This window comes from Hylobates moloch, unplaced genomic scaffold (genome assembly GCF_009828535.3).
Source record: "Hylobates moloch isolate HMO894 unplaced genomic scaffold, HMol_V3 SCAFFOLD_16, whole genome shotgun sequence".
Lineage (NCBI taxonomy): Eukaryota > Metazoa > Chordata > Mammalia > Primates > Hylobatidae > Hylobates > Hylobates moloch.
This window is the reverse complement of record NW_026652291.1, coordinates 26,073,399-26,091,598: the sequence shown is the minus strand read 5'-3', so window position 1 is coordinate 26,091,598 and position 18,200 is coordinate 26,073,399. Positions and strand designations below refer to the sequence as shown.

Genomic DNA, 18,200 nt, shown 5'->3' with positions numbered 1-18,200 from the left:
GATTGGCAATTGATTCACTGAGTTCATTCATTCAGCAAGTATTTACTGAGCTCCTATGATGTGCTACCTATTGTTCCACACACACAGAAAATGGGAGAAAATGAAGAAGACTCAGCCCTCAGAGAGCTTATAACCATTTTAAGCAGATAAACTATGAACAAGTATACAGATAAAATAATTTCAGACACTGGAGAGTGCTGTCAAGGAAACAAAACAAGGTAATGGGAGGGGATGCCTTTCAGGGGTGGTGGTCAAATTTAAATGAGGACCAGAGAGGGTCTCTGAGGAGGTGACATTTGAAATGCACCCATCACATGAAAATCTTGGGGAAAAGCCTTCCAGACAGAAGGGGCCAATAATGCTATAAAGGCCTTGGGATGAGAAAGAACTTCCCATGATCAAAGCAGAAAGACCTGGGGAACTAGAGAGTAGGGAGGAATAGGGCATCCGGCAGGAGATAGAGCTGAAGCATTAGAGGTAAGCAGAGTCATCTAGGCTGCCTTAAGGCCAAAAGTGCAGTGGAAATCCATCTGGGGACTAAATCAAGGAGTGGTTGAATTGAGTGGAAATTATCATGGATATTTAGGATATTAAGAATTTTTTCTGGCTTTTCTAGCAATAATAGCATAAGACCCTAACCAGGTACTTAACCTGTTCTTCACCTTTTTAGAGCTTCAGCATATTTTTCTAGTGGACAAAGAATATTGCCACTGTTTGTCAGGTGCTCTACCAGATACTGTGAATGTCTCATTTTAAACCCCCAACAACCTCGAGAGGGAGGTATTTTCCTCATTTTACAGAGGAGGAAACTGAGGTTTCAATGGAATGTGCATAAACCACCCCTTCCCCTTGCTGTAGTGTCCCTGAGAGCATGCTGCTGGTTTAAGACACTGTGCGTGGGGGCACACCCAAAAGTATGGAAGACCTTGTCAGAGGGCCATTTCCTGGGGGGCTGTGGATCCTGGACTACCCTTAACAAATGACAGCCAAGGCAGTTAGGGTGACTGTGTGCATCATTTACTAAGGGCAGCTTGGAGCTTTTGGAGGACACCAATTTCAGAACCAGAATATCAATTCACTACCATAAATTCTGAAACGGACTTGATGTACGACCTTGAAGGCAAATCACCTGTAGGTTTGGTATCTTTGTCTATTAGAGAGACATAATGCTATTTCCTCAACAACTCCTTGGGTTGTCTCAAGGATGAATAGGGCTGTCTTAATCCCTGTTCTCTATCCTCAGGGGGTTTGAAATGAGAGTGGAGTATATAATAGGTGCTATAAGCTCCTTTTAAAAAAGCCTCCTAAATAGAACATATATATGTTTTAACCGTCAAGTATTGTTCACTCACCTCCCCTCCCTCCCTGCAAATGTAATGGGCTTTTTACCCAAGGTGAATGGTAGGAGGGAGTCAAAGCTAGCAAGTTCTGTGTGGACAACGACCTGGCCTGAGAGGGCAGCCTGTTGGGTTTGTCCTTTCTGCGCATCAGACATAGTGGAGGGGTGGATGCCGCCTGGTCCATAGTGTTACCGTGTCCTGGCAGAGCCTTGGGTCAGCCCCCTCCTGGAGTCACAGATGGCCACGACAGAGGACAGGTGCTGCCACTCTGGCTCTCCCCTGCGTGTTCAGTCTTGAGGTAAACACCGTGCTGTCTTTGATGCCCAGCGCCCAGGGGACTTCACCCACCTGGGGCAGCCCTTCTGCAGCCGGTTCCGGACAGGCCAGTCACTTCTCTTTGAGCCAGCCGACTTGGCCCTCTCCCCTTCTGAAGTTTTTTGGTGAGGACTACAGGCGCGGACGATAACCTCTGGATTTTGAATCCCAGCAGTGTCCTATCCACCACTGGGGGTGGCAACCACCTTCTGGAAGGACTGCCAACCACGGAGCCCTTCACCCTTTAGAGTCCCCGGGCTACCGCTCCACCTTCACTTTTGAGAGTCCGGACTCAGATTCCCATCATTCGCCCTGCGGGAGGGACCCTGGGCATTTTAACCCCGGGAGACACACGCGCCTGGAGAGTGGTCGCCCAAGCCACCGCCAGGCAGGGAGGAGCGCGCGTGCGGCACCACCGCGTGCAGCAGCTCCAGCGTTCGCGCTGACTTGAGGGGTTTATTTTTATTTCTATTTGGAGCTACTTGGGCCTTAGCCGCCGCCCTTAGTTTTCCTCCCAAATTGCGAAAAGGTGCCTTCATGGCCCGAGTTCGGTTTCACGCGCCTGGGGGAGGAGCAGGGAACGAGTGATAAAGAAGGCGCAGTGTCGGTCTCTCGGTGTCACAGACGCGCGCACACACGGCGGGGCGGGAGCCGCGCGAGCGAGAGGAGGGCGGGCGGCGTGTGCTGGAGGCTCGCGCGGGTGTATACGAGCCTGTGCTTGAATGGGGAGGGCCGGGATTCCGGGTCGCTCTGGCCCCTCCTTCCTCCGGAGCCAGCCAGTCCCTCGGCAGAGCTCTGGGGCTGCACTGATTTGCTCTCGGGAGTGCGCTATTTGCATATGACTTGCCCATTTGTGAATTTGGCTCCCCAACTCCTCGCTTCACTTCACCTGTGCCTCCCTGGTCCGCGCACTTCGCAGGCGCCCGCCCGCCTCTCGGCCACCTCTGCCGCCTGCCGGGAACCTCCTCTTGCGCTCTCGCTGATTTCGCCCACCCACCTCCGTTCACCCCGTGCCACGTTGGTTTGGGTGGCTGCTCCGCACCGGGTTCCTCCTCCTCTCCTCTTTCCCTCCAGTCCTTCTTATTCTCTTCCTCTGGCTACGGTGGCTGCTGCTGCTGCTGCTGCTATTCATCCAGTTGGGAAACCCAGGAAGCCGGCGGCTGCTTCGTGGCGCTAGTCCAGCACGCGCAGGGTTAAAAGCCTCGCGCCCTTCCGCGGAGACTCCCAGGAAAACCCGAAGAACTCTTCCACCTGCAGCCCCCTTTTGCCTGGCAGTTCTGCATTGCATCTCATAGAAGTGGCAACAGGAAAATAAAAATGTTCAAACTCCTTGGATGTTGGGATAAACTCACCTGAACCCACTTGGGGTTCGGGCTGCCTCCTTCTCTTCCTTCATTGCTACCTTTCCTCTGTGTGGCTCCCGGGAGTGTGCAGTTAAGTCATCAGACTGGAGGGTGCCTAGAGATCCGGAGGAAGCCGCGCCGGTCTTCCCCTGACATGCGTGGCAAGCCGGGGCTCCCTAGGAGGTTTGCTATACCTGGGAGGACTCTGGCATCCTAAATTTCAGCCTCTGGAAAGAGAAAGGGTTTTGCCTTTTATCTTTTTTTTTTCTTTCTTTCTTTAAGTAGTATTTTTTCTTTTTAACTGATTCATTGTTTGGAAAGCGCATATTGCTTCCCTCTTCCCCGAATTCTGGCAACTCTTCCTCCTGCTATGATGGGCCCGTGGGCATCATGAACTTCATTACTCCTCACTGGCTGGAATTCAAACTGCCCATCTGTAGTGGTCCCGTGCGTCGACCATGCACCTGAGAATCCACGCGAGACGGAGCCCTCCTCGCCGGCCGGCCTGGACGCTTGGGATCTGGTTCCTGTTCTGGGGATGTATCGTCAGCTCCGTGTGGAGTTCTTCTAATGTAGCTTCCTCCTCCTCCACCTCTTCCTCGCCGGGGTCTCACTCTCAGCACGAGCACCATTTCCATGGCAGCAAGCATCACTCAGTGCCTATTTCTATCTATCGTTCCCCTGTTTCCCTTCGAGGAGGGCATGGTAGGTCTCTCTGCTCTTTATCCTTTTAATGGGGCATAGCAATTCCCTAACCCACTAGCCTTGCAGGTAGTGTTAAGGGTGGGAAGAGAATTTTTAAAAAATGAATTTAAAATGATGAAAAGCATCGTATGTCCATGAGGGAAGCAAATTTCTACTTTCTCATAAAGGTTAGTGTTTTCCGCCCCTAGTCCCCGACCACCACCTCCGCTTTTCTCTAAAGGGTTCTTTTCTCCTTAACTCCCTCATTCATAGCTGCACAGACACCACACTCTCTCTTTTGCAACATTCTACACTCTCCACCGCCACAGAGACAGGCAACTTATCAGGTGAGTCCCAGTGCTGTACTTGGAGAAATATTCATTCACCTTGCTTTCACCCTTTGCTGTGGTCTTGCTTGGGAGCTAGTGGGGGTGGGGTGGGAATAGCTGACAACAGGAATCAGGTTTTCAGCCTGAAGTTGATTGAACTGTTATAAAGTAGCCTGTGTGGTAATGGTCAGGGAAAAGTAGCCGAATATAAGAAGGCAGAAAATATAATTAACAACCCGTGGCCATTTGTGTTGATTTTTGCAGCTTTATGTTTGTCCGCATGTCTAGTGGAAAAAGCAGCTATCTCTAAAACTACACATCTAATATTGCTATCAGAGAGGAAGCAGTATGTAAGATAAGGCTAAGTTCATTTATAATTTACCCAAGTGTAAATGATAGTAACTTCAATTCCCCGTGTATGCAAATGTTACTTCATTTTTAGGTAGCAGAGATGGGCTTGTTCACACAATACAGGTACGATGTGTTTTACTCCAAACAACCCTCCTTACATAGCTATTGAAGGAAGAGATCTACGGCTCTGAAAATGATATTCAGCTCTTAGCCGGCTGCCTCTAAAAGGGCGATGTCTGCAGCTAAGGTAGGAGCTTGCTGTAGTAAACTGTTCTAAAGAAAGGAGCTTGTCTGCAGCTAAGGTAGGAGCTTGCTGTAGTAGACTGTTCTAAAGAAAGGAGCTTCTTTATTTGTTTACTATACACTCCACTCTGATGGTAAGGAGAGCAGGACACACAGAAACGGAGACTGGCTGCAGGAACAGCCCTCCAGGGAACATGAGCATGAACCATACTAGGGGGTTCCTTGTATTTTGAAGACTGATAACATCCAGACCCTATTCGGAAAGTTGATTCTTCCTGCTGCCTCCTAGCCCTGGGCTTTGGCTCTATGCTGTCTGTAGTGTAAGTAGAAGCACATTGAGAAAATGCCAGCACATACTCTGGCTCTTTTTGACTCAGTCTTTAAATTTTATTTGATGGAGTTGTCAAGCAGCTGGCAGCTTGTAAGTTTGGTGGCGGCGGGTGGGGGTGGGGGTGGGTGGTGGTGAAAAGAAGGGATTGCTTGATCTTGATCTGGTGGCTCTTTTCTCTGTGACTCCTGCTGGGTCTGGTGTTGGCTCCCTTAAAAAAGAAAGAAGCAAACAAACCTAGGAGAAAAAAGAGCCACAACCACCAAAAAAGCAATTTCATTGACATGGAAACTTAGCTCCTAAGGGGAAGAGGGACTGGGGGGAGCGGGTAAGACAGAAAAAAAAAGGGAGTGGGAGATAGGGGAAGCCAGACAGACTGTTACTAATAGCCATAATTAAACATGGAAATGCTCAGAGATGATTAGCTAAATTTTGCTAATTACTGTAGATGATCAGCAGGGAGAGGAAGATTATGCATTAGAGGTTATGGATGGCAGGGTCTTGTTATCTTTTGTTCGGGATGTAAACAGTTACAGCAGATACTAGTAAGTGATGGAATTTGCAGAGCAGTACTTCCCTAGGGTCCTTAAGTCAGAGTCAGTCTCTCTCTCTCTCTCTCTCTGTCTCTCTCTTTCTCTCTCTCATAAAGGGGTTGAGCCTTGCACAGGTTAAACATGACCCTTTATTTAGTTTATTTCTTCAAGGATCGGTTGCTCAGTCTCCTTTAAATCTTTTTGACGGGTCCCCAGTCTGGTTTCTCATTAACCTACATCTGATAAGATTCAGTGTGATGGAAAATAAGAAAAAAGTAAGTAAATGGCTAGAGACCCCAGAAAAGGCCCTCAGACCCACCAGAGCTGTAGAGTACAGTGAACTCCAGGGTCTGGCATGGCTGAGATAAGAAAGCTCATGAATTCAGCTCTTCAGAATCCTCTTTCAATCCCGAAGTCCCAACTCATTGATTTGGGGCTTGGAGAGTGAATGCATCTGTATTAAGTAGACTCCTTGCATATTTAATTGGTGTTTTTGAGCATAAAATCAAGAGAAGCAGCAATCAACAAAATATCCCTACCGCTGGCTCCCATCCTGCACCCAAGCTGTGACCCTTTGCATCTCTAACTAAAAGGACCAGAAGACCCCACAGAGCTTTGCTAACGCACTTCTCATTCTTACTTGGTGTACACTTGCTTTTTCCTAGTCCAAGACAAAGACCTAGCTAACAGCAATTGTTTTAAAAAATATTTTGGGTGGAGATGGTAGGAGGCATGGCACCAAGAGACTGATGGTTGTTATTGATGATTTACTGCCAATCTTATTCCAGAATTAAAGGCAGCACTCTCTATTGTCTGTGAAAAAGTAAATGCCCTTGATTTTGGTATGAAAGAAAACTAGAGCCTTGAGTCCAATAATCTTCTTTGGACTTAAGAGATTGTTGATTTTTTAACTACACTTGCTCTCCCCTTGCCTATTTCCTGAGAAGCCAAAGTCCTCAAAGCTGCTGTTCATCAGTTGGTGCTCCCACCCCCTTTCCCTACTATCCAGACCTATAGAGAGATTCGTGCTAAGACAGATGGAAGAAACAGAAATCCTCCAAATAGCTGATATTTTACCTACACTTTTGCCTGTGCTTGGTTCCAAGCTTTAGAAAATTGGTTATATTATAGATTTGCTTAAAGCCTTTATCCCAGGACAGCCTAGAGGATGCTGGGATTCTTTGTAAATTAGGGAGACTAAGGCCACACTTATCTGGGGTGCCCCAAACTGTCTCACATTAGGATTGTGTTTCAGGATAGGATTAACCTTCTTCTTAATGGGAATCTACTAGGCCCTTCCCCATTCTGTTAGAGTCCTCACCCCACTTTCATGCTGTCTTCTGTTCACCAGTCATTCAGTCAATACTCATTGAGCACGTAATCTGTGCCAGGCTGTGTGCTACTGCTGAAGATACAGAACCGAATAAGACATTGTGGTGTTCAGCTAGGAATAATTGCAAAAGTATATATATATATATATGCTTCCATATTTTAAAAAGTGCAAGGAGTGGGTGGAGATCCAAATACCAAATGAAATTAATATAAAATCAAAATATCCTTTATAAAATGAAGGTTTACATTATCTTGTTATTTAAAATATCCCTCCAGGTTCCTTTTCATCTTTGGCTTTATTTCCATATGTAAATATCATTTTTTATCAAAGCGCAAGGTAGTTTAGTGATTACAGATATATAAATAGTAAAATATATTTGTTTACCAAGCTTTAATTACATAAGCGACTTTTGTATATTTTTTCCTTCCTTTTTTCCCTCTCGCTCACCTTTAAGAAATCCAGTGTGGCTGGGCACGGTGGCTCACACCTGTAATCCTAGCACTTTGGGAGGCCGAGGCGGGGAAATCACCTGAGGTCAAGAGTTCGAGACCTGCCTGGCCAACATGGGGAAAACCCATCTCTACTAAAAATACACATATATCTCCAATGTACATCTGCCTAAAAAATGCTTCAGTATTTATAGTTTAAAGGCAGGTTTCTCTAAGGATTCAAGCTTTTGTATGTACCTTAAATGCTGTCCTCTACAAAACAGCAGACTTTCCTACCTCTGTAGACAATTTGTGGGGACTAGTTGAGGACATAGAACTCTTGGAAAGCTCAGTTTTAAAAGGGAACACACCACGCTATATTTGCAGGAAGAACTCTTGCTCAGAAACCAGGGTGTGTGAAAAAGGGGGGTATAAAAGTCCTATTCAAACCATCTTAGCAGAAGTGGTGGTGATGGGCCCCCTTGTGACACATGATCCTGGAGTCTTTCTTGGACTCATTCCTTGTCCCAGGGATCCACCCCCAAAGTTTTTTCAGCCTTGGGGGCTTGTTTTGCTTTGATCTATTGAGCGCCTTCTTCTGCTCAGCCAGCTGCTTTCTAACCACTTTCTTTATGCCTGCCTTCTTGAGATTCGGGGAGTTGAATAATTCATAGTGTTGGTTGACAGATCAAATGATAAGATTTATATATCTCCAGCCTTGGTGATGAATTAATTAGATTGGTTTTTCCTTCTTTGGCTCCTCTAGACGCATTGTTTTTCTTCTCTAAAATTCACTGGCAAGTGGTGGGTCTGGAGATTAACTTGTTCTTGAGAGACCACCATAGGATGATTATAATATCCTGGTGTCAATTTCTTCATGACTTTCAACATGGATCACTGGGTGGTGTGGAGTAGGGGCAGCTATATCATAGAGAGGAGAGATAAGATGATCAGAACAAAAAACAAGACACACACGCACACACACACACACACTCACACACACACACAAACTTGCCTATACTGGCTGCGGGATGAAATTTTACATAAGAACTTGATTGCTTTCACTTCAGATTTTGAATCTAAAAGAAATGTATTTCATTTTACATTTTAGTAAATGAACTTATCAGCCCTAAAGAAGTTTGCTTCACTAGAACTCTGGGTGACCAGGGAGGGAAGCAAATCTCTGAAGATAGATCTTGAACTTACTCATACTTTCCTCCTTATATTAGTTTGCTAGGGCTGCCATAAAGTGGTAAAGTACTATAGACTGGGTGGTTTAAACAACAGAAATTTGTTTGCTCAAGGCTCTGGAGAGTAAAGGTCTGAAATCAAGGTGTCAGCAGGTTTAGTTCTTTCTGACATCTCTCTCCTTGGCTTGCAGATGGCTATTTTCTCACTGTGTCCTCATAGGGTCTCACCTTGATCTACATGCATGCATCCCTGGTGTCTTTGTGTGTCCAAATTCTCCCTTCTTACAAGAACATCCATCAGATTGGATTAGGGTCCTCCCTAAAAGCCTCATTTTAACTTAATCATCTCTTTTTTTTATTATTATACTTTAGGTTTTAGGGTACATGTGCACAATGTGCATTTTTGTTACATATGTATCCATGTGCCATGTTGATTTCCTGCACCCATTAACTCGTCATTTAGCATTAGGTATATCTCCTAATGCTGTCCCTCCCAACTTAATCATCTCTTTAAAGGCCCTATCCTCACATACACTCACATTTTGAGGTACCAGGAATAAAGCTTTGACATATGAATTTTGAAGAGACACATTTCAGCCCCTAATGCTCTTTCTCCTTACTGTGCGCTGCCCCCCACTGTCCCCCACCGCCCCCCACCCAGTTATTGAGAAAGAAGTAAAGCTGTACTGTTTAGCGAATACCCATTGGACTCAAACTTTCACAGCAGAAAAATAAAACTTCAGTGACAATGGTTGCAGTTTACAAAATTCATAAGATAGTGCCCTAAGAGGTAATGTGTTTACAGATATGGGGAAAACAACAGCTATTGGTTCAGTGAAGACTTGTGTTTGCTTTCTTCTCAGTTTATCTTCTGCGACTGAGTCCAGATCTTTATTTGCACGTAGACTAATTCTGTCTGACTGCAGACACATGCTGTAATGTCCACACGTTAAAGCTTTCTTTACCTAAACCTGCTGCCCTTCTGAGCCAGACCCTCCACCCCTGCCATTCACTCCTTTATGAGCTACAGTTGCTCACTCTTTGCCTTTCCTGAAACACAAATTACCAACTACTTTCACATCTCAGCCTTTGGTGAAAACAAGAGAAAAAATAGGTTAACTAAGTATAAATTTCTCATTTTTCAATTTTCAAATTTCTCGATTGAAAAATATGTTACTTAAATAGGCATCAATTTCATTATTTTTCTCTTCAATTTTATTTTTTTGAAAGTTCATCTGAAAATATAAATACGAGATAAATTTTCTACTTCATGACATGGTTCTGAAGCTTGGTGAGATGATTGAGAGACTGTGTAATATATAAAGCTCTGGTTGTTCTAAATCCCAGCAAAGCATTCCATCTTTGGGAAAAGGGTATACCTTTCTTTGTCTGTTTCTGTGCTCAAAATGTGTGCTGATGATGATAATAGATAAATAATAATGACGTTCTGGTGGACAGTGTGGTGTTAGATGAGGTGGGAACAACTATGGTTGGAGGAAATAGCCTTCAACCTCAACCTTTGGTTCTAAGAAACTTTGTCTCTAAGAAACTAAGTCACTAAGAAACATTGTGAACCTGAATAAGTCACTTGGTTTCACTGAGACTCAATTTCTTCACCTTTAAAGTGAGCAATAATAGTTAACCATACTTATATCACAGAAATTGTATGAGAGATTAAACAAGTTGTATTTTGTACATTATAAACCAATGTGTACAGGTTAAATATTTTAAATATTTTCATGATAAGGCTGCCCTCTTTGAATTTCTTGAACAAAGAGGAGCTTCAATGTTGATCATTTGCTGGTTGGTAGATAGTGGTTAAAGAACATGCATCTGCTGGTTCTCCTCATTTTCCTATCTATACATATACTTTTTTGCCTCCAAGAGATTATTTCATTTACATAGTACTCTGAGTAAATGTAGATGAGAAAACCTTTACTGTATTTTCATGTTTATGGCACTAGAACACAGCATGGGACAAAAGTCAGCTTGTGACTTTTGGTAATGGTCTGCTTAGGTAGAAAGTCATGCCGGGCAAATTTTAGCATGGACCAACACATTATAGCAAATCATTTAGAAGCTCAGGGGTTCAGTAAAGTGAAAAGAGAGGACTCCAAGAAATACTCTGAGATCATTTTGGATCCCATTTGTAGTAAACCTGTGCAGAATTCAAACATTCCTACATGGTTCTCAGTGTCCGTTGTAAACTAACATTTTTAATCTGGTTTGTCCTGGGAAGAAGCAGGTGTTTTTAGAGACAACTATCTTCAGATCTGGAAGTGGAGAACTTCTTCTAATGCAATTTCTCAGGCTTACTAGGGCTCAAAGTTTGTAGAGCAGATAGGAGCACAATATTATGCCAGAACTCTTAGAATTGACTTTGTGAAGCCTGAATTTAAAACAGAATTCTTAACTGAGAGACATGGTCCTGATACATAGATTTTGCCCCCAGTTTTCTCCCTGGCCAGCTCTGTAACTTTGGATTATAACATTATATTTTTTAATTATATTCACCTTTTAACTTTTAGACATTCTATGTGATATCTTGATTTCCTAACCTATATTCTTTGCTTTACTTGTAGTTTTCTGCATGGCATATAGTATGAAAGCGCCTTAATACCATAGCCGGGGAAAACTTTCCTTTTCATTTCTTCCTCATTTGTACAATGAGAGATTTGAGTGAGATGATCTCTCCAAATGTTTTCCAGCACTAGAACTGCATGAGTCTCTGATTTGCATGTCTTTAAAGACACCAGTGTGCATCTTAAACCTGAGTTCCACAAGTCTGGCAGTATTTTACAGGTCTATTTTCTTCACTATCATAATAACTTATGCCAAAGCCATGAGCCAGGTTTTCTCTTTTCCCCTCAGACAGAAGCAGCATAATGTACCAGAGTGGCACACTGTGATGTTATAAAGCCCGCAATCCAACTTCAGTGCAGTCACGCTGAGATGGGAAGAATGCGGCTTTCATTTAAACACACCTTAATAATACTAGAAAGGAGCTATATGTTATGTTTAAAATGTTCTGCTGTGTTTAGCCATATCAGAGCAGGGGGCAGACTAGCAACTGGGTTTATAAAGAGGAAATGGTTTATTTCTACTTACAGTTAGGATTTTGAGAGAGACTTGCTTGAATTATACACCAACACATAATGTACACCCATTCTGTGACAGGTACTCTTCCAAATGCTTTACATATGTGACTTCTTTTAATCCTCACTAGCCTTTGAACCTAATAAAGTGACTATTTTACAATTAAAAACATTGAGACTCAGAGAGGTTAAGTGGCTTGATTAATATGGTGTTAAAGCCAGGATTCAAACTTGGCTGTGACCAGAAAACTCTTGGACTTTCTGCTGTACCACACAGTCTGTCAACTCAAGAAACAGACTACACAAAAACATCAGGCTCTTTGGTCAGGAATCAAGTGCACAGATTAATGAAGCACTTTGATTAATGCAGCTAACACACCTTTCCAAAGCATCTACAAGACTGTCCAGTTCCTAATAAGTATTTGAATGTTTTCCAATCTGCCTGAACCCATTTCAACCCAAGGAGATAGTAATTAAAAGGAGCAGACTGATGAAACACTCACACTTGATATGTGTGTTTTTTTGAATGAATGAATCAATGAATAAATGATTGAGTGAGGTTCCACATGATCAAATCTCTTGCACTAGGAAAGGAGGGATGCTAGTTTATAAAAGAAGCAAAGGCACAGGAAGTTATGCAGCCTTCAAAAGCACACCAATGGGCTCGTAGAACTTAGAGATATAAGAGAGCTCAATGTTCCAGGTAGGCAAGGCGAGGACTCAACTAAGAGCATCCAGTTAGTGTCAGGACTGGTCAGGAGCACAGACATCATGACTCTGAGTCCATTGCCTTTTCCTTCCTCTACTTCTCAGTTCTTCAAGACACTTTCTTAAATTACAAACTTGTTCCCCATCTCTCTTTCTTCAGAGCAATCTCCCCTTATCCAGATTATGTCCTGCAGGCACGTATTCTGCCAGTGTTGGACTTTCCAGGTCTTCCATTAAAATTAATTATTGGCTGGGAGCAGTGGCTCATGCCTGTAATCCCAACACTTAGGAGGCCGAGGTGGCTGGATCGCCTGAGGTCAGGAGTTTGAGACCAGCCTGGCCAACGTGGTGAAACCCCATCTCTACTAAAAATAAAAAAATTAGCTGGGCATGGTGGCACACGCCTGTAATCTCAACTACTCAGGAGGCTGAGGCAGGAGGATCACTTGAACCTGGAAGGTGGAGGTTGCAGTGAGCCAAGATCAGGCCATTGCACTCCAGCCTGGGTGATGAGAAAGAAACTCTATCTAAAAAAAAAATTAATCATGAGAATCCTTCTAATAAGTGCCTGACTTTGTGTGCCAAGGTAGGGTTTCTTGGTGTGTTCTGAAGGCTTCCTTTGTATAGGAGACTTCAGTGTGGAAAACGTACTCAGGTTCAGCGTTCTGTGAAAGGACACGCTTCCTGTCCTGGTTGGATGTCACTTGCCAGAAAGCAGGAAAGAAATGGCCTGTCTGCTCACCTGTTGCTGCTCCTCATCTGGAAGTTGTGACCAGGATCTTGTTTGAAGACCTGTCCCCAGCCCCAGTCCTGACCTCTTGCTTACCAACTATTGAGTGGCTATGAAAACATAAAGCCCCTGGAAACCAGCAAGCCATATTTTCCGAGATACTGTCCTGCCCTCCCTTTTTTATTGTTTTGAAATATTCCTCTCACCCCCCACATTAAAACATAACCATGTGTATTCACTCCTGAGTGACTTTCCCCCAAACTATGAATTTCAACTATTTCCGAGGCAGTCATTCAGAATTTGAATATAATTACACTCTTTGGGTGAAAATTGTGGTTTTTGCTACATAAGAAACTAATGGAAATGATCTGCCTGTTCCTGTAGTTTACAGATTATATGCTTCAGAACTGACGATATATATTTAGGCTGCTTTTCTGTGTGGCACATTTAAATGAAAATGAACTCAGGGTGAGCCACCATGGTTGCTAGGCAGTAGAGCGGGTTGATAGAGCACGGTATTAAACTGAACCCACGTTGGTGTTTTACTTAACATCTATTTGCTTTGCACCTTTGTCATTTGTGGTGTCATAGAAGGGAAAGGAGGAGGAGACAGGCAGAGTCTGGTTATCTGCAGAGACTCAAACAAGTAGGAGAAATAATCATCCCAAACACCAAAGTGACACGAGCATTTTCAAAAATTTGAGGTTGCAGCACAGTCAACTCATTTAATGAAGAACATGCAAGACCTGAAGAAATGCATAAGCATAGCAGACATATTCAGGGATGTTGTGGCAAGAGGAACTATAGAGATTCCCCAGGCTGGGTTTTGCTCTGGTGGTTCCAGAAAAAAAAAAAAAAAAAATATATATATATATATATAGCCACCACGCTGGTTGAAAATTTTAAAAATGCGTCTATGGGTCATTTAATTTCCTGGCCTAAAATCCCAGATTTATCGTGAACAAGTGGTGATAGGCAGCAAAAGCATTGTGGCTTCTTTACAATTGATAACTAATAGAGGAACTCCAATTGCTTTGAAACCCTGGTTTTAATAAAAGCTGAAAGTCTCTTATAAGAAAACAACTGGATCACAGATAAAGCAAAACCTCTTCGGACTCTTTGGGTCCATTCTAGCCACATTCTGATACATTTAAAAGTTTGAAAAGATGATTAAAGGGTTAAAGCTCAGCTGTGGGGAGAATTTGGTCTCATGAATAATTTGGGCAGAGAGAGGATCCTGTGATTTGGATAGCCAAAGTTTTATTGTGTATTTTTTCCAGGAGCCAATTATTATATATTTTTTCATGAATCAATATCTCTGCATAATGGAATGGGCACCTTTGAATGTTCTCTTTTCTTAAAACAAACTTCTTAGATAAATTAAGCACAAGATGATAGGAAACCTCTATTTTCATAAGAATGACAATAACATCTACTTTGGTTTTTGTTATAGCAATCGATCCCTTTTTATTATGCCTGACATTTTTGCCTTTCAATATGCCTGACATTTCTATAAACATTATAGTTCATTTAATTCTCCCATGAAGTAGGTAGAGTTGTTTTCCCATTTTTTAAGTTTTAGTTATTTATTTCAGCAGAGATGGGGTCTTGCGGTATTGTCCAGACTAGTCTCAAACTGTTGGGCTCAAGTGATCCTCCCACCTTGACGTCTCAAAGTGCTGGGATTACCAGCATAGCCACCATGCCCAGCCCGTTTTCCCACTTTAAAGAGGCAGACTCGGAGGCATGGAAAATTTGAGTCAGTTGCCTAAGGTCTTATAGGTAATATAAGGCACAATCAAGTTGGGCATTTAAGCAGTTTGAACAGGACAGTTTCAAATACCAGGCTTAAATACCCAACCTGATTGTGCCTTATATTACCTATAAGTATATACGGAAATTATACTGAAAACGGTATACTGAAAACAGTATAATATTTCATAAATACTCTTAAGATTTCAGTATTTTTGAAATATTACCTGAATGGTGGGAAAAAATTTCAAAGTGGTATTCTTAAATGGAATACTGGGCCATTTTTAAAGGGACCTTTTAGGGTCTACCTAGATACAGGATAAATTATGAAGATTGAATATTTTCTAAACTGACAGTTAACAGTAAACACCCACCTCATGTCAGGTATTCTAACAAATACTTTAGTTTACTGCATTTAATCTTTACTGACCATCCTTCAAGGTAGGCACTATTGTTAACATGAATTTACGGGAACAGAAACTGAGCCCCAGAGGGTTAAGCAACTCACTCAAGTTCTTCCACTTACTAAGCAGTTAGCACATAGCATCTGTTGAACTCTTAGGTCAGGTAATCTGTGCAAATGTAGAACTGTTCCCAGATACTGAAAGCAACTAATCAGAACGCTTCCCTAGATTCACAAATTCTATTACATTATAGGAGAGGCTTTTCAAAACAGCCTTTGGAAACTCACACCAGTTCCAAAGAATCTGCTGGCAATGAATGGTTACATCTTCAGTCAAGGACCCAAGAGTGAGGGATCCCCTCTCCTTTGACAAGGAAGCCCATTGGTGCCTCATTCTCCTCATGTTTAATTCACGCTAAGAATCTGTTTTTTCAGGAAGTTTCTTTTCCAGTAATTATGATGCTTTCTTCCCAACTTACGATTTTAGGCAAGCAACCACACTTTCCTGATTTTAATTCTCTCACCTGAAAGAAGGGGAATTGTGAGCAATGATTGTGGGGTGGCCTGCCAGCTTTGCCTTCACAAGTGTGGCATTCATTTTTCATTAATGCCAAAAGGCAAATTCCAGTGATTTCTAAAGTACTTCTTCACCCTTATCAGATCTTATTAGATCACTTTGAATCTACTTTTACTCTTGGACCTTCATACATATGGTAGTAATTCTTTAAATATGAGGGTGAAACTCATGAATATGTCAAGAAGGGCAGTGGGTTTCCAACTTGAGTGAATATGTGTGTGTTTGCTTTCACACGTAGGTAAATGTGTGAGACAGAATAAATGATGTAACAGAAAACCTTCATAGCAGCCCAATTAGTTCCTAGCTTAGAATGTAAAGATCAGACATGAGAACTAAGTCTGCCATGCATTACAGATGTAGGGAGGTTTCAGTACCTGCTTCTTACTGCTCTGGCATCGTTTATCAGTGCAGTGTTGTCACAGGCTCATGTCAACATGTGGAGAGGACAGCTTTTATGTGAAATAGGAAGGTAAACCCAGAGTGTTGGCCTTATATAGACAACCCCCTTCTTTGGGATGACTCATGTTTTCATGTTTCTTGTTTTTTCCATGCCAGGGGGCCATTTGATGTGTATGTATTGGTAACCTCATCAACTGTTAGCTATTAAAGACTGGTTAAACTAATTATTATTAAGAACTCTCTTTCAGAAAATCCTGAGATAGTTCCTTTTATTTGCCTTCACAAAGTAACTTGATATTGGTCCCAGAGAAATAGATCCACAACATCATCACCAAGTTCCCCAGGCCCTGAGGAATGATCATGCCCCTAAGATAATGTTCTGATGAAGGACTTTCTGTGGACTTAAAATCTGCTTTGCATTTGTGGAATCATCAAATGCGAAACCTGCAAGAGGTCTTTAGAGGCCCTTTTCAATCAAGTTATTTTTCATGTGAAAAAAACTAATAGACCAGAAGTTTGTGAATACTTTTCCCAAATCACACTTTTCAAATTGGAGGCAAGGTGAGGGCAACGTGCAAGCTTTCAGGTTCTCTGTTTAGTCTCTTTCTACTGCATCACAATGTTAGCACTCAAGCTTTCCAGGTGTCATCTGTTTTGCTGTGGACTGGGAGACTGGGATTGTCTCCGGCACAACTTGAGTAACAAATGAGCACAGAAGGAGCAGAGAGCGGCATGACAACCAAGATACTCCAAACACTCGCACTGTTTCCTGTAATTACCATCCAGAGTGCAGCTCCCACTCCGTGTCAGGCATGCCACCCCCTCACAGGGTCTCCTGCTTTCTCTCTGCCCCAGCAGCCTAGAGGGGAAATTCAGCATGCTGCAGTTCAATCAAACTGTTTGATGAGAGCTTTTGAGCCTAATTACATGGAAGGTTTTATCCAGTGAAAAGAAAGAGGAAAGAGAAAGAGAGAAATTAAATTGAAGTGTAAATCAGTCAAGGGCTTAGATCCTGCGCTTTCTTTCTTTTTAATCAAGAGTAAAATGAGAGGAGAGTTTTAAGGATCATCACAAGACACCATTAACTACCTAAGGAGCTCTTGACTGAAGATGGTTTGTCATAAAAAGAAAAGTGTACAATCTGACCATAAAGAGGAAGTATCTGAGGGTCGTGCTGCAGTTTAGGAGCATGACACTAAAAGGGAGGACGCTTGGTTTTTCTGTGATTATTTTATCTTTATTTCCCCTAGATACCTAGCATATTTTCTTGCACACATTAGGTGTTCTGTATTTTAAATCAATGACTTGGTAAATAACGTAGTGTGTAACTTGGGTAATTATTACATAGGAAAGGGTATGTTATCAACTCATTCAATATTAGATACAACTCGTGAAATCAGTATCAAAATTTTGGCCAGTTTCCCTTTGTGGTCGATGTAGTTGGGGTATATCCTCTAATATTACTGCTATTTATAGAATGCTTTACAGTGTTACAGAGAAAATTCACGGTATTTATTTGATCCACAGCACAGCCTTGTGTGGTAGGAGGACAAGTGGTACGATTGTTATTTGTTCCATTTTTTTAAGCTGATGTAATCAAAACCAAAGAAGCATAAATGACTTGATCAGAGTCATCCAAGTATTAAGTGACAGAGCAAAAACTGCTACCCAGCTTCTATTACATCACCCTGTATGACCTAGAATCTTGTACAGAATTTCTGGGTTCTTCAGTATAAGAAGGATAGGTAAATAGCAGAGAGGAGTGTTTGCAAAAGAAATGCATTGGAATTCATACTTTATTATGGAGTACTTATGATGAGCAATGCAAGGCACTGGTCCATGCTCTAAACTGGAATGTGAAACATGAGCTTTGTCCCCAAAGGCTTACAGTGTGGTTACAATTCATTAAAATGATACTTAGATCTATCCTTTCCATCTCTATTGCATTTTCAACCATATCACCTAAACAGTTGTGACAACCTCCCTTAACAGACCTTCCTTAGCTTCTGTTTTTCCCTCCTGTCCATGTTCCCTCACCACTGGAGCCATCCATCTGAAACACCAGTCTGATCATGCCGCTCTTCCATGGGCTCTTCATGTCATTTCCTCTGTACTCAGA

The 18,200-nt window shown here is 42.5% G+C and overlaps 1 protein-coding gene across 36 annotated transcripts in view; it reads left to right on the top strand.

Moving 5' to 3' along the window:
* NRXN3 (neurexin 3) overlaps positions 1 to 18,200 on the top strand; it is a 1,690,724-nt gene that overhangs the window by 1,112,904 nt on the left and 559,620 nt on the right. For 4 of the 36 annotated variants that reach the window (XM_032180355.2, XM_032180352.2, XM_032180351.2 and 1 more), the window contains exon 1: positions 2,355 to 3,703. The exons of 31 other annotated variants lie outside the window; for them this stretch is intronic. In XM_032180355.2, the coding sequence (XP_032036246.1) occupies positions 3,457 to 3,703 (247 nt within the window). In that variant the 5' untranslated portion in view covers positions 2,355 to 3,456. Of the gene's footprint in view, positions 1 to 2,354; positions 3,704 to 18,200 lie in introns of those variants that run through there. One more of the 36 variants, XM_032180349.2, reaches the window with a different exon arrangement.